The sequence below is a fragment of the Mus caroli genome, chromosome 1, assembly GCF_900094665.2.
Source record: "Mus caroli chromosome 1, CAROLI_EIJ_v1.1, whole genome shotgun sequence".
Classification (NCBI taxonomy): Eukaryota; Metazoa; Chordata; class Mammalia; order Rodentia; family Muridae; genus Mus; species Mus caroli.
In genome coordinates this window covers 12,166,113-12,182,489 of record NC_034570.1, presented here as the reverse complement: position 1 = coordinate 12,182,489, position 16,377 = coordinate 12,166,113, and the positions used below count along the sequence as shown (strand labels likewise).

The window sequence follows — 16,377 nt, the reverse complement described above, 5'->3', positions numbered from 1 at the left end:
CTGGTTATCCCATCTACAGTCTCTGTGACATCTTTACTAGGGTAGAAGTCTGTTAGGCTATAGGTGAAGACTTCATGAATTTGGAAACAAGAAGTCCATAGCATTAAGTAAGCGCTTCATCAGCATCTCAAACTAGATCATTTAGTAGTTCATGTTTTTACCTGCCCAAGATTGTGGCTAATAAGAAAGAAGCTGTTCAGCCTACGTTTGTTCAGCTGTAATTCCCACTTTGCTTCAGGATTCCGGGAGCTGGCTCAACTGCATGGCATTTATATGCAGTTAGGTGGGTGCTGAACTAGATTCCATGAGTCCATATTTGCCACTTGGGCACACATCTGAGTTCACTGAAGTCTCTTGGAAGCTTGCCATTGGCCATGGTGGGAGTCTCAATAGATGCTGTGATCATTCTCTCTCTTTCTCTCTCTCACACACACTCCGCCATTTGTGTGTAATATCGTCATGAGTGTGCATGCGTGGAGATCAGAGGACCCTTACCCTCTACCACATAGGTTATAGGGGTTGAGCCTGAGTCACCAGCACTCACCTGCTGAGACAACTCACTGACTCAGCATTTTCTTTAACTTGGAGAATCAGTTTAACATTTATCAACGCTGCTTATACATGGCAGAACCCTCCAAAGACTCTTAACCTCCCATCAGCGAATCCCTACACTAGGATGGTTTCATCAGTCTTGTTTCCTCAATGGCAATACTGAGGGAGGCATGAGATAGACACTTTCTTACATGGCCAGTGGTGAAGCTCGGCCATATTTGGCCCTCTCCATGAGCACCCTGAACACTGAATTCATACTAATGTCACCTCACCAGTAACCCTCATCCAACTGCAGGAGTACTTGGGATCTCTGTGTGGGTGACCATGTCCTTGTGAGCAACCCTGACTGAGAGACAGCCACCTGCTGTCTGATAGTGTGCACAAGCTACCAAGCCTCACTGGGTCTTCCCTCAGGGTCCTCCTACCCTCCTGAACACAAGGCTCCTTCCTTTTGGAATCCCTATTCTTTGTGGCATCCGCTTGGCCTAATCTTTCCCACCATAAGGCTCCTTTTCTTTCTATATGGAAGCTTCAACACTGGCCCCAGCACACACCTGGCTCCCAGTCCCTGATTATACTCCCAGCCTCACCCAAGGGCTTTGGGCTAAAAGGGTTTTTTCTGTCTATCTATCTATCTATCTATCTGTCTGTCTCATCCCCCATGCAGCCCCTGTTTGGCTTTTGTTCTTTCTTGGTGTCACCCTTGCCTAGCCTTCATTACTGCACTGATCAGATCACAGGGCCACTATTCAAATGCCTTTCTCCTGACTTAAGAGGCATGTATGTTGATGTGGGTTTTCCTAGTACTGAGCACAGCACTGGGTTCTCAATAGATATTTGTTCAATGACTGGTCACACCCAGAGGTGAGTCATGCAGACCAGGGCCTTTCCTCAAGGGAATAATGATGGATTGTAACAAGTGCTTTGAGCAGCATAAACAAAGGTATGTGAGGGGTGTGGGCATCAGAGGAGGCCTCCCCATAAAAGACCTAGGAGTGGGCAGGCAGCTGGTTGCCAGAAGTGTAACTGGAAGCACCCGCTGGGGAAGGCGTTTGTCTGAGGAGGAACAGAGTGGGGTTCAGTACAGGAAGGAATAAGGAGAGAGGCCCATAGGTCCATAGGGAAAGGTTGGATTATATTCTAAAGGTAAGAGACCATTAAAGAATTGAGGTGGACAGTGACGTAATGATGGTGACGTAAAGATTGGCTTGGGGAGATCTGGCTTGTAGGAGGGACGTTCTGTCACCCTGTTCTCTTTCAGGTCTCACCTCCTTCTGCACTGGCCTCTTAGGTTTTCATGGTGTCCTTCTCAGAATTAACATCAACTTTGGTGCAGGAGAGAATCGATGTGACTTGCAGCCCTCTTTAAAATATCCTATTTGTCTTCTGTGACTGCTGTAGCAGTTACAAATGTGGTAGCTTATAGTTTAGTTTATATACACTACCTTCTGTAGGCTCCAGTTAATCTATTTTCTTGCCTTCCCAGCTTCTAGAAGCTACTTTTTTTGTTGTTGTTGTTCATGGTCTGTGATGTCACCTCCTCTAACATCTGCCCTCATCTTACCACAGCTGGGAATGGTTCTCTAATTTGAAGAGCTCATGTGAATAGATTGGGTCCACCTGCATAATGCAAGCTAAGCATATGGTTTCAAGGACCTTAACTAATCCCACCTGCCAGGCCCTTTACACCAGACAAAGTTAGATCCAGATACCACGAGGTCATGGGCAGCATGGTTCTGCTACAACAGGACTCTGAGGACTTAGGAGACTGGCCAATTGAATACTCCATAAAAACTAGAGATGTAAGATGATATATTTGAGACTGCCAAGGAAATTTTAACATGGAATTATATGACATAAATATTTATTTTTTGTATTGTTAGGTGTGAAGTCACAGGATGCTATTCTAGGATTTCTGTACAAATAAAAATAAGAAGTCAGTAAGCTTGAAAACTTAAGAGAAACAAGAAAGGAACAGAGAGAGGAGAGACGAGAGAGAGAGAGAGAGAGAGAGAGAGAGAGAGAGAGAGAGAGAGAGAGAGAGAGACTTAGTTATGTTCTATTACTGTGAAGAGACACCATTACCAAAGGCAACTCTTATAAAACAAAGCATTTGCAGGGGGACTTGCTTGCAGTTTCAGAGGGTTAGTCCATGATCATCATGGTGAGAAGCAGTTTCAGAGGGTTAGTCCATGGTCATCATGGTGAGAAGCAGTTTCAGAGGGTTAGTCCATGGTCATCATGGTGAGAAGCAGTTTCAGAGGGTTAGTCCATGGTCATCATGGTGAGAAGCAGTTTCAGAGGGTTAGTCCATGATCATCATGGTGAGAAGCAGGCAGGTGTGGTACTTGGGCAATAGCTGAGAGCTTTACATCCTAATCTATAGGCAGCAGGCAGAGAGGGAGGGAAGGAGGGGTGGAGAGGGAAGGGGAAAGGAAGAGGAAGAGAAGAAGGAGGAAGAAGAGGAGGAGGGGGAGGAGGAAGAGGAGACAGAGAAAAACACAGAGAGAGTCTGGCCTGGGCTTTTGAAACTACAAACCCATCCCCAGTGACACACCAATAAGGCCATATTTCCTAATTCTTCCCAAATAATTCGACTACCTAGGAACCAACCATTCGAATATATGAGTCTATGGGGGCCATTCTCATTCAAGCTACCACAGATTTTACACACACACACACCTAAATGATATGTAATATAGATGTATATACATGTATATATATTTTTATGACTGAAGAGAAAGCTTATTCATTTAAATATCACTAGAATCCGGGTACTACTTAAGTAGGAGGTGAAGTCTTCAACTTGCAAGTAATGAGCAGGTTATTTGTATAAGGACACCCAGGTGATCCACAATAGAGCTGGAAGTTTAGTCTAGACCTGACATACACTATATTATTTCCCTTTTTCATCACTACAACAATCAGCTTACAGACAGTCAGCCTAGAAAGTGAAAAGATATATCTGGGTTCATAGTTTGGGATCTTTCAGTCCATAATTCATTAGCCCTGATATTTGGGGCCTGTGGCAAAGCAGCATATTAGACAGGAACCCAGGTAGGCCCAAAATGCTCACTTTGTAGCCAAGGAATGAAAAGGAAGAGGAGGAAGAGTTCCCACAGTCCATGTGGCAGGCATGGCCTGCAATGTCCTAATCACCTCCCACTAGGGAGTGGGTGAGGTGGCTTGCAGATTCCTGAGATGCCTGTTTACAAAGCCAGCTGTGGTAGCACAAACCTTTAATACCAGCCCTCAGGGAGGCAGGGATAGGTGGATCTCTAAGAGTTCGGGGCCAGCCCCATCTACATAGTGAGACCCTATCTCAGAATAACAGCATACAACTAAACAAAACAAAGGAGACTTCACATTAAATGATCAAAATAATCGAACCAAGACAAAACAGGAACGATGTTGGGGAAACAAAGGAGGCCATGGCTGTGCAGATACCATCACATGAAAAGCATTCCTCAGTCAGCTCTGCCAAGCTCCGCTCTGCATCGTCCAGGTCACAGCTACCCGGATTCCCCGTTCTGACATCCTAGCCACAGAAACATAGGTGATGGCCAAGTCTCTACCCCAATGCTTATCTTTAAAGTCATCCCCCAAATTCTAAAGTCTATACACCTGTTTTAGGAGACTATTGAAAATCTGCATGGCTCTCATCATCTACCCTTTAATTATTTTTTTTCCATAACAAGTAATTTTCACCTTAGCATGCAGACATTCCTTCTCTTCAAGTGCAAGCCATCTTCTAAAGTGCCAATTCTATGGAAATTGCCTGAGCTGATAGATTTGTGGAAGCATGAATTTCTAGCATGAAAAGCACATGCTAGAATGGAATGGTTGGCAGGCAGGGCAGCAAGCACATTAATTGAAGCTCAGTGTAATTCTTTGTAATATAAAAGTCACACCTGAAATGAAGGAGATCAAAGGGCCTACCCCAGTGTGATACAGTCAGAAACACAAGTCTGTATGTGCAATCTTTATGTTTAGTCAAGGACATTCTGGTTTGTTCTAGCTGGTTGGTTGGTTGGTTGGTCCAGTTATTTAGATGAGAATTCAGGAGAGTCTTTCTCTGAGGATATTTGCTTTTTAAAAAGCTATCATTTCCTTCTGACAAGACCCTGATTTAATTAACTGTGGGCTTTCTGAACAGAATCCTGCAGTTAGCTCTAACCCCCAACCTGCAAGAGCTCTCCATGAGTAGGCACTTTGGGAGAAGAAACAAAACAAAACAAACCCAGAAGGCTTACTTGAATATGGGTGTGTGGTTACTGCTGACTTTGATAGGAGTAGCCTGTTTCTGGGAACTAGGATTGGAGTTGCTGGGAAAATAGGACAGAAGCAAAGGAAATAAAAGCATCCACTGGGCATCTTGTTCAAAGCTGCATGAGCAACTACTGTGCAGAAGTGATGAGTTAAAATCTACATTTCTCTCATTAAGACCATTGTCTCAGCGCTGTGACCTTCTCATTGCATGCTGATCCCTGGAGAAGAAAGCAGAAAGAGCAAGTGGTGGTGTCAACATCGTTTGTTGATTGACAAGAGGAAAGTCAAAGATAGCAAAAGAGACTGGAAAGATGTATCTCCCTTCTGGTTTGTGCACATGCTTTTGTGTGTGTGTGCACACGCACACACACACACACACACACACACCCCAGAAGTTCAGCAAGTAGGCATGGAAAATAATCTCATTGGCATCATGTTTCCGGCATTGCTATAACAACATCCAAAACAAGGCACACATGAAATTGTACCGACATCTATTCTAGGGATGTGGGGCTTTACTCACAGAACAGTTGTAAAACCTTTTGAGAACAAAAATATTTCTGTGTATCTATGCAGATTCCTTCCTCTAACAGAAACACATGTGGGTGCACTGTGTGCGCACAAACACACACACACACACACACACACTCACATATCCATGCACCCCAACACACATACCACTCATGTACTTCCCTCACCTACACCGCCACTACAACCCCCTCTCCTTGTCCCTAAACACACACACACACACACACACACTCACACTCACACATGCAGAGATGAGAAGAGCCTTTTTTTCCTTTTCTTTTCCTATTTTTTTAAGTCACAGAACAGGTTCACTCACAAAAAGCTGAGGTTTGAAAGTGTAGCTCGTAGGTTGTGGTCACATCCATTAGACGCTGAGTATGTTTGTTTTGACTTGCTAGAAAAACATTTTCTGACCTTCGAAATGAAATCATTGAGTTGTCTATTTGTTTATTGCCGAAGACTTATGGAGGGCTCTGGTTCTTATGTTAGTGTATCTTTGAAATTCTGGAATCGACTGTGAGTGGGAAGTTACACAACTTGGGTTAGCATCATTCAGGATGTGCCTCATTAAGGACCCAGAGTTGATTCTTCCCACGACTCCCCAAGATTAGTTTACATGTATCACATAGCAAATCATTCATGCTGAGATGGTGGGCTGCAGACAGAGGGGGCAGAACATCTTGTTATCTATTGACTCTCAGCAAGGAGACAATTTAGAACTTGCCTCTTCATCAGGCTTGATAATGAAGCCCAAATAAGGGTGGTTTTCTTTCCTGAATTCAAAGTGTCCTCCAGTATTATGTGTCATGTTTATAATATATTTGAAAGTTATAAAAGCAGCTACCTCCAATAAATTAACAGTACATTCAGTTGAAGTTGTTAAGCCATGAGGATTTTGTTGATTTTACCATCCTCTGGACAGATTCTGGAAGTGTTTAGACATGTTTGTGGACTGCTCAGTTTTACAATTTGTTCATAAAGCCACATCATTACTCATTATTCTCTGAAGTAATTGATCCAATAGCAAAAGCTCATTTTGCTTGTTGAGCTCAACATGAAGCTGAGGCTTGCTGAAAGCAATGTGGCTTTTCAAGCAGTGTTCACAATCTGACTCTTGAGGCATCCTGCTGTAGAGACAGAAGCTCTCCTGTCGCCTTCCATGGATTTCTGTAAACTGTAAATATCCTTTCTTGGAAAATAGTAGATGGTGAATTGGGTAGGGGTGGGGTGAGGTGAAGTGGAACCTTGTGGGTGACTGAGCACTGGAGTGGCCAAGACAAGAGGATTGGGAGTTTGAGACCAATCTGGGGCCAGATCGAAAGTTTCATTCTTGCTATCTCAAAAGTAAACAAATATATAAATTAAACAAAAGGGAAGATGATGTCAGGAAAGCCCTGCTCTGCTCCCACAGAGAATGACACACAACTGCAGGAAAAAGCAGCTTTGAGAGTGTTTGGTGAATGTCTGGAAGAAGAGGCACCCGACTCTACTGCCCTAGGCAGAGTCAGAGCCTGGCTGTGTGTACATCACCATCAACCTTTGTCCACGCTCCTTTGTAACCCTGACCTCTTAGTAATGCAGAATTCTACATCCCACAAGTCATCATTTTCTTCTGAAAAATGCGGAAAGGGGTCCAGTTAATGGAGCAGGATTTCTTACCTTCACGATGGTAAGAGATGAAGAACTAAGTAATCACATTTGTGGCCCCTGGGGAAGTGTAAATGCCAAAATAAGGACTGTGGACATTTGGAGTCAGCTGAAACTGTGAATAATGCAGAAATGTCGAGTGCAGCTTTGGAAAGGACCCGAGGGAATGCAAGAGGACTGGAGGATACCCACAGGATAATACACTTCTTCTCTAAGAATTGGAAATAAGTATGTACTCTGCTTAGGCAACTACTGTGTGAAGCAATGGGAGACTAAGCACAGAAGAGAAGTTCAAAGGATGCTGGATGATGCTGTCGAGAGGAGTAATGCTGGCTGTGACCTGAATACGAACAGTCTAAAGTTCAGTAATGTGGCTAAGAGCTTGGTTTGGGTTCAGATTGCTGACTTACCAACTGAATGACCTGAAGCGGTTACTGAATTCTTTGGGCTTCTGTTTGCTTATGTGTAAGACCAGCTTTGTAGTTATGATAAGACCTGAGGTCATGCAGTTAAAAGGTGACTACAGCCTAATGATGTTCACTAAATGGTAGCTCTTACTGTTTACCCAGGCTAAGATAAATTGCCACCTTTGCCCTTTGGAAATCAGAAAGAAATCCTCTCATACTTATAAGCAATTGTGTTCTGGGTTATCAGTAAGCTGTGGGCTGAATGAGCTCATTGGTGAGATAAGAAATGTTACTAAGAAGCCATGGAGCATACCTGAGGAGAGAGGCAGTCACGCAAGATCTCTGAAAGACCGTTTGTGGCGTGGATCTAAGAGAGTGCACTGCCATTCCAGCCTGCTGGACATTCTTTAAGTGGCGACAGAGTACAGTGGACATAAATGACATATGGATAACATCTGCAAGATTTTGCAAGTGCTAAAACACTAAACCTGCTCTCCAAGTCCTGGCCTTCATCTCCCCTGTATCTCTCTGCTGGTAAAGGAGGTAGATGCCTTGGTCTTGGCCTTAGAGAAGCAGGTCATGTGGTTCCTGGGTCCAGACTACACCAAGTCAAGTGTTACCAGAGCAAAAAATGAAAACAGGCTATAGCTAGCCTGTACATGTTTTTCATGAAATCTGGGTAGAATACATGGCCCAGTATTCCCAATGCTGACCAAAACAAAAGTATAAAAATTTGTATTGGTATGTTGTGCTGTTCTTGTTAGTAGATCAGGCCCAAGAGGCTGGACACTCTTAGGAGTTTCATGCAGCAAGATCACATTGCACCTTAAAATTCCCTGGCATGCAATGGATTTTCTATCATCTGTTTGTAGGAAATGACAAAAAAAAATTAGCATTCTTGACAGTAATGTACCTATTTAACAGATCTGAGCAAGGTATCTGATCATTTGTTCAAAAGTCTTGCATCTACAAAGACCTCTGCATTCATCAGATTACAAAGTTGGGGTGTTTTACATTTGGTAGGACTTTGTCTTTGGAGTATGGTAGTATGGGCCTGGTTCTCTATGCCCCTTATTCATGCAGGAGTCATAAAGAAGCTCAGAGTAATGGAACAAGCTGAGGGCAGGGCATGCACCCACAAGATTGTGCTTAACACATCAGTACGCCATGGGGTCCCCAAAGTCTCCTGGTCCAGACTACCAGACCACCCCAGGGGCAGTTAAAGAGCTGTCTAAATCTGAGTCTCTAGAATATGAGTTTAAGTTTTGAAAGCAGGCACATGTCACTCCACAAGCAATAAGGAAAGTAAATGAGGAAGATGAACCAACTCTGGATAAGGTGGGGCCTTGAAGCTGGAACTTCAAATGCTCATCTGACCCATAGTGCTCTGCGGGGGTAGGGGGCGTGCAGACATCTGAAGAAACACCTTCCTCCCACGGCTGCTGAAGCACAACTTCAACTGGGGCAGGGAGAAGGTGTCTTAGTTTGGGGGTTAATACTGTGAAGAGACACCATGACCTGTAACCATGGCAACTCTTACAAAGGAAAACATTTCATTGGTGCTGGTTTATAGTTTTAGAGGTTTAGCCCATTATCATCATGGTAGGAAGCATGGCAGTGCAGGCAGCCATGGTGCTGGAGGAGCCCAGTATTCTACATCCTGATCAGAAGACAGCCCAGAGGAGACTTTTTCCCACACTGAGCAGAGCTTGAAAAAATATGAATATACATATATATATATATATGCACATGTACATATGTAAAACCTCAAAGCCTGCCTCCACAGTGACACATTTCTTCCAACAAGGCCACATCTTCTAACAGTGCCACTCCCTGTGAGTCTATAGGGGCCATTCCTATTCAAGCCACCACAGAAGTACACACTAACCTCTTTAAACCTTAATGTATTCTAGCAAGATGATACGCAACTATAAATCAAGCACTTGGAAGGTGGTAACAGAAAGAATAAAATGTTCAGAGTAGGCTATAGATACATCACAGATTGGAAGGCTAGCCTGAACTATCAGAGACCCCATCTCAGACAAACAAAAACAAAACCACAACAACAATGACAAAACCAACCTCATCTTTGTCCTAAAATAGTCCAACAACTTATAATGTAGAAACTATTGAAATGATGCACAGGTGTTTCGCTAGAAGAAAGAAAGTGTGGGACAGAGAGAATAGCAGCTGAAGCCATATATATGCAAACAACAAAGACACAGCAGCTTGAATTTATGTATTTACACACACACACACATACATATGTATACACACACACATATATATGTACATATACGTAATACATTCAAAATGTATTAAAATTTTTATAGGAAAAAATGGTAATAGCTTACTTGCCCAGAAGAGAGGTTGGCCCATATGGAAAGGCCTATAACCTTATGGTTCCTGAACACTTTTGTTGGAATGGAAAACTGCATGTTTTGGTTGCATATTGAAATTGTGACTTACAAAACAAAAGAGACAGACTAAAAAGAAGGGAGACAAATATTTAAGTTCTTTAATATTAAATTAAAATTAAATTTCTAATGCTAAAATATTCACAGACATTTATAGAAATTTTATTCACAATCTTCCCAAACTAGGAACAATCAAGACGCCTCTCCAAAGTGAAGGGATAAAATAAACTGTGATATATGCATGCAGTGGAATATTATCCAGCTATAAAGAGACGTGAACATTGAAAAGAAATCAAAAAGCCTGAAACAGGCTACAGAGTAGAACATCTGGGAAAGGTGAAGTTACTGAGGCAGGAAACAAAAAATGAGAGCTGTCAGAGATTGGGAGGGAGACAGGAATAAATAGGCAGGTCTCGGGATTTTTAGAACAGTGTGCAACTTCCCAATGTAATATTGTACTGGTGAATTCATGTCATTATGCATTTGTCAAAATTCAGAAAGCAGTCACAGTGGTGCGTGGTCACCTGTAATGCCAGCATTGTTACGTGTAGGCAAGAAAACCAGAAGTTCAAAGTTGTCTTTGGCTACATACGGAGCTTGAGACTAGCCTAGTCTACATGATCCTCTATCTCAAAAAAATAGAATAAAATAAAGAGGAATCCTAGTATGGATTTTCCGATTTGAACTGAATCATTGATTTTGCTGAGCAGTTACAGCAGACATCCCACAGCAATGTATGGCATCCTAGGTGGCAGGAAGGACAGAGGAGTCAGGGAACTGCACAGGTTACCTGCTCAGCTCCTTTAATCCTAAAACTGTGCTTCACTCCCCAAAACCCAGTCCATAATTTAAAATTAACCCATCCCAGATAATTTCTACATAAAGAAATTTCAAAGAACTCATGTGCCTAGTCAGCTATGTGGGAAACCGCATGAGCAAGCTCCTTTCCAAAGGCAGCTGAGAAAACCCAGATGCCCCAAGTGTGAAGCAGCAGGCCTCGCCAAGGTTCAGATACCCGGGACTGCTGACACCTGTCAGAGACTCAACAAAGCCCTTGTAATGGGGGAGGGGAAGAGGAACCAGATTCTTACTCAAAGAATTAACAATTTGGAACATGCACAAGAGTGTCAACAAGTTATGTAGATCTTATCAGCATTGCATTTTTGGTGCCTCCCAGCTATCCAGCCAGGCTCCACCAGCCTGTCAACACTTAGAGCATCCCACGCTTGTGCCGCTTGTGCTGGCCTCTCCACACCTTCGGAAACTCTGCTAGGCCAGTACTGCTTTCCCAGAGCCCACAGGAGCTGGGAGTCTGACTTTCCCTCTCACTCGGGGTACCCTGTAGTCTGTGTGTGATTCCTGCTCCCCATTCTGTGCTTTGGTTGGAGCCACATTTTGAAAAGAGAACTGAAGCTGGAAATCCAATGTCCTTGCATTTCAGGGAAGAGAATGTCAGAGTTTCAACCATGTGAGGAGCAACTAGGCAAAGTTATCACCGAAGGAGCACTTTAAGTTTCTGTGTTTGCAGATGGAACTTCACGATCATGCAAAGTTATGAGTACGGAGAAGGGAGGGCACTCTGCTGAGTCTTTTCCCCATCCCCTGACAGAGGATCTGGGTACAGGAGCCAGAGCATGTGTGCTCGTGGCCACGCATACTATCATGCAGGCGCAGGCAGCACACACATGCCTAAAAGCACAGAAAATGATAGTCTGTGTGTCCTGGCTTTCTTTTACAGTCACTTGTTCATTTTGTAAAATATCAGTGAATGCTTCCCCATTTGTTTTCCCTTTTAGGCAGCCTTAAGTGCCTTGAAACAGTTTTCTGAACAAGGACTGGAATCAATTGATGGGGCGGTGAATGTTGAAAAGGGTTCTCTTGAAAAGTGAGTACTTTTGTATCTATACAAAACATGAGATATGATAAGTGTATAGTTTAAAAAAAAAACCAGAGAGTAACATCTAAATCTTCCAAAATTCTTCATACCTCAGTTACATACAGATGAATGAAAAGCATATATACAGTCATAATCAACTTTTCTAGAATGGATGTTCTAAGCTGTGAGTTGGCCATTGAGGGACATCATGACAGTCCTGTGGACTGTAGACAGCTCAGAGCTGACAGGGGACTGTCCTCACTGCACACTGCCAAGCATTCTCTCTCCAGCTCAGTTTTTGAGAAAAAAAAATTGCACTCACATTTTACAGTGCAACTGGGAGTGTGGAGTAGCCTTGGAAGCAGTCCCTGCTTCTTCTTCTTCTTCTTCTTTTTTTGCTACATTGTTTTTTTTTTTTTTTAAATTTTTTACTTTGTGTGGGACATTAGCACATTCTGCCTCAGAAACAGGAGTGCTGGGGACCCTGCAACATGCAAATGTAATCATTACTCCTGAGCGCCAACTTCTGGGGTTTGGGAGATTTGACCATAAGTTGCTAAGAAAGGGACTGAGTTTTGGGCTTCCTTAGAGACCCAATGCATACTAGCAAAGTAGAAAGCCAGTTATATTTACAGTATAGAGTCTAATGTTTTCAAAGCAATAATAATGGCTGGTGTCATCTCAGAGCACACATAGAAGATACCACCAGAATTAAAATTAAAACATAGAGTCTGGGAAGGAAAAAGCAGATATGTTGATTCTGCAGTTAAATGAACATACCAGAAAAAGCACAAAACAAAACACATTTGGTCATTTATATTAAAAGGTAAGAAGAGCATGAGAAGCGTTTGGTAAACAGGCATGGCGTTTTAGGTTGTCTATAGATTGGCAACCATTTATAAGCTAATTTAATCAAAACCATTTCCACATGATCTCATCAGCAGACTATCTGAGCATAAATATTGTTGTTTCACTTTAAAATGTCACTTTTGTGGTGACCTTTGAATCCTGTGTGCCGTCTGCTAATAAACATGTCTAAAGATGTACAGCCCAGACCTCAGCTCTTGTTAATGTATTAATCTTTCAGACAAGCCAAGCATCTGCGGGAGAAAGCCGACAGTAACCAGGCGAAGCCGGCCTCCATCTCTCAGGACTGCAAGAAATCAAAGTCGGCCATCTAGCAGCTCCCAGAACCCACGGCTGCCACTGCGTCCGTATAAACCTGTCAGCACGCACGAGGGTGTCTGTGTTCTAGGAAATGAATGACTAATACCATTATGAGTCTTATGTGAAGACAACACTATTCTAACACAGGAGATAATGTACTTGGTATTGTTTATTCAACTGGGGGAAAATAAAACTTTGAGCATTTCCCTTGGAACTTGAGATCAGATCATAACTCACTTGCCCAGAGGCAGCAGAAATCTGATCCTACTACTGGAGCTTAAAAATAACAATTAATGAAAAGTGTTAGAAACAAGGCTACAGTTTTAAAATGACTTGGTTCTGTCCTTGCAATTGCTTTGTCGTGGCAAGTGTGTTGTTCTACTCTCTCTTGTTTGAAATAATGCTTGACAATTCAGAAATTAACCACTGACGTGCTGTGGAATGTGATGCTTGTCCTCATATAGTCTCAGTTTCTCTTTTTATGCAGATATTTGTGACCTTCATCTTGCACATACACACAAATTATTTTAAGGTGCATAGCACAAGGATGTATGCAAACAACTGTTTCAAATCAGGTCTGATAACTGATTTAAATATAAATACTACTAGGAACAAGTAGTTTCCATATATTTCGGGACTTTTAAAAAGACAAAATGAAACAAAACCAAGCAGTTGTGGGTTTTGTTCTATAGGATGCCATCAGCCATCGAGGGGGCGTCTTGCCTCTGCCCATCGCTCCAGGAGTCTACGCTGTCGTGGAAATTGTGCCCACCCCCATCTGTGTGTTGTAGCCACTCACTGTTCGCATCGAGTGTCTCTAGTAACTGCCTCTGGACTCGGAACAGTGAGTTGGATCAAAATAAATTCTGTACATGGTGGGGAATGGAATGCCTGTTGGAGAAGCTTCTAGCCAATCACGCTCTGGACCAGCATGTTGGAATCCAGCGTGGGGCAAATGCAGTAAAGATTTGTTCCGTTTCTGTATGAGTTGTTCCTTCAGTCCCTTCCTCCTGCCTTTTAAAATGTCAGCGTTGTGAAATCTGTGGGGAAGGTCACCACCCAGCCTCACTATCCTACCCAGCCATGGAATTAAAAGTGACTGTCTCTGCGAAACTGCAGGTGGCCTCCTGGGCGACTGGGGTCTAAGGAGGGCCTGGTCTGGCCAGCTTGTCACCTCATTGTTCAGGCTTTCTCCTTATTGATTTGCAAACATTGCGAAATGAGAAAATACTATAAGGTCTAACTACTCGGCCCAACCTGACAATAGGGATAGAATTATGTAAGATTTCACAAGCAAAACCACTACACATCTCGATCTGGCTGACTCACACGCGCGACTGGAGAATAAACAAACAGCGCCATAAGGAAATAACTCCGGGGTTGATGACTCCCATGTGGGGAAGTCCAGCGGTATTGGGAGGGCTCGGTGCCCTTGGAGGAAGTAAGCGTGGTTACATAAGGCTGGGTCCCAGTGAAAAGAACAACACGTTTGTAGAGTTGGGGTTCTCAGGGGTGCTTGGGCACAGTCCTGCTGCGTAATCGAGGACACAGGGGCTCCTAACTCATTCCCTTGGCAGGATGTGGGCCCTTGATCAGCAAGGACCGCTGAGGCTTCAGCACCTGGGTGAGGTGAAAGCCCACTTCCTTCAGGGCCTCTGAAGTCATGCACAGTAAACAGCACAATCTTCTACAACAACAGTGAGCTGGGCAGGTCTGTGGGCAGGTGGCAAGCTCAAGGGACACAAAAGTCCTCAGTTCTCACCACTCAGGTATCCGAAGCATTTAACCAGGGCTGTCTGGCCAGCTGAATCATTTCAAAACCCCCAGAGCAGCAGAGATGTCTGGAGACTCGACATTTGCATAAATATTGGTTCCTCATCCCAAATCCTGCACCTCTACCTTCTAGAACTGCCCAGAAAGGCACTGGTGTAGTTCCTGGAGCAGTGATGCTTCTATGCAGCTTCTGCTTGTTCTGTCTGTCTTTTTTTTTTTTTTTCCTCTTCTTTTTTCCTGTTGAATTACCAATGCAAATGATGGGTGGCCTACATCCCTGGCAAGGCCCTCTGCAGCGGCTCAGCACAGCCCAACGTTATATATCATTAGAGGGGAAACCATTAAGCAGATTTATTGAAAGGATGTTTCTTCAGCACAAGGAGATCTTTTTGATGAAAAATGGAACTCATTATTCTTTAAAGGACACAGATTGACTTATCTTCTCTATCAATTACAGTGTCTGCTTTCAGCTTGTCTCAATCATCACAGACCTTTGTAGTCACTTCCTAGAGCTGAGGCCAATGTGCTTCATGAAAAAGGTTTGTTTTCACATTTTAATTGGAAATATAATAGTGCATTCTGGAACTCTGACTATCTTTTCCACTACTACTTGCCAAAGATCAGTGGTGAGACACCACCCATCAGGCCATGACAGAAGTTCCTCCCCTTTTCTGGGGTGACCCTTCTAAGAAGTTGTCTGGGATCCTTCTCCCCAGAACATATTCTCAGTTATGATCCTTTCTACCCCCCACCCCTTGAAGTTTCAACCAATATTGTACACCATAGAGTGAAAGTAAGATATCTGAAAATTTTAACTTTGGGCCTAGTGAAGACCTAAGTTCTGATCACCGGCACCCATGGAAAAGTTGGGTGGAGTGGCATGCTTCTGACAAACACACACACACACACACACACACACACACACACACACACAGGAGGCAGAGCAGAGACAGGCAGAAGAAAACTCTCAGCAGGACAGTCTAGCTAAATTACTGAGCTCCCAGGTTCTGTGAGAGACTTTGTCTCAAACAAATAAAGCAGGAAGCAATTGGAGATGGCACAGCAACCTCTGGCCTCCATGTGCAAATACCCACATGGACACATCACACGCAGAGGGGGGTGCGGGTGGGAAGCTTAGCTTATTATCCAGAGTCTCCCAGAATGCCTTGGTGACTTTGGGAATGTGTCCAAACCTATGTACTGGTGTGTAAATCCTGATGATGTGAGTGAGGACAATAACTGTCCAGAGCATGCTCTGTATCTTTATTTTCTAGGTTGGCCCTGAGCTCATGAGCCTCTTCCTTGAGCCTTGTTCATGCGGAATTATAGGCTTATGCCACCACACATATATTTCTAGACATGCACCTTATTTCACATAAATGTCTTCCATTTCTCCCCCATGCACATTTACTAGAGTGAACACTCTTTAACCTTCAATGGATATTGTCTTCTGCCTGAAACAATACTTAATCCAGTAAGTACTCAGTATAGAAAGTTGGATACTTAATATATCAAGCACTTGGAAATTGTTGACTGCATGAATAATGGAAACATCTGCCTCAAGAAGATTCCTCTCTGATTGTGTGAGCGGTGACCTGGACAGAGAAGTCGGGCCTGCTTGGATACAGCCTCTTGCCTGAGAGAATAAACTAGTTATCTTAACTTGTAACCTTATTGAAGTCATTTAACATCTTCAGCCTTCAGCTTTCCATCTAAAACCTGAGAATAAGAAGATGTAGGA

At 43.3% G+C, this 16,377-nt stretch overlaps 1 protein-coding gene across 6 annotated transcripts in view; it reads left to right on the top strand.

The window, feature by feature from the left end:
- The window catches only part of Stau2 (staufen double-stranded RNA binding protein 2), a 292,336-nt gene extending 278,489 nt beyond the window's left edge, over positions 1-13,847 (top strand). For all 6 annotated transcript variants that reach the window (XM_029474163.1, XM_021172712.2, XM_021171933.2 and 3 more), the window contains 2 exons: positions 11,617-11,705; positions 12,784-13,847. In XM_029474163.1, the coding sequence (XP_029330023.1) occupies positions 11,617-11,705; positions 12,784-12,877 (183 nt within the window). In that variant the 3' untranslated portion in view covers positions 12,878-13,847. The remainder of the gene's footprint in view (positions 1-11,616; positions 11,706-12,783) is intronic.
- The last annotated feature ends 2,530 nt before the right edge of the window (positions 13,848-16,377 follow it).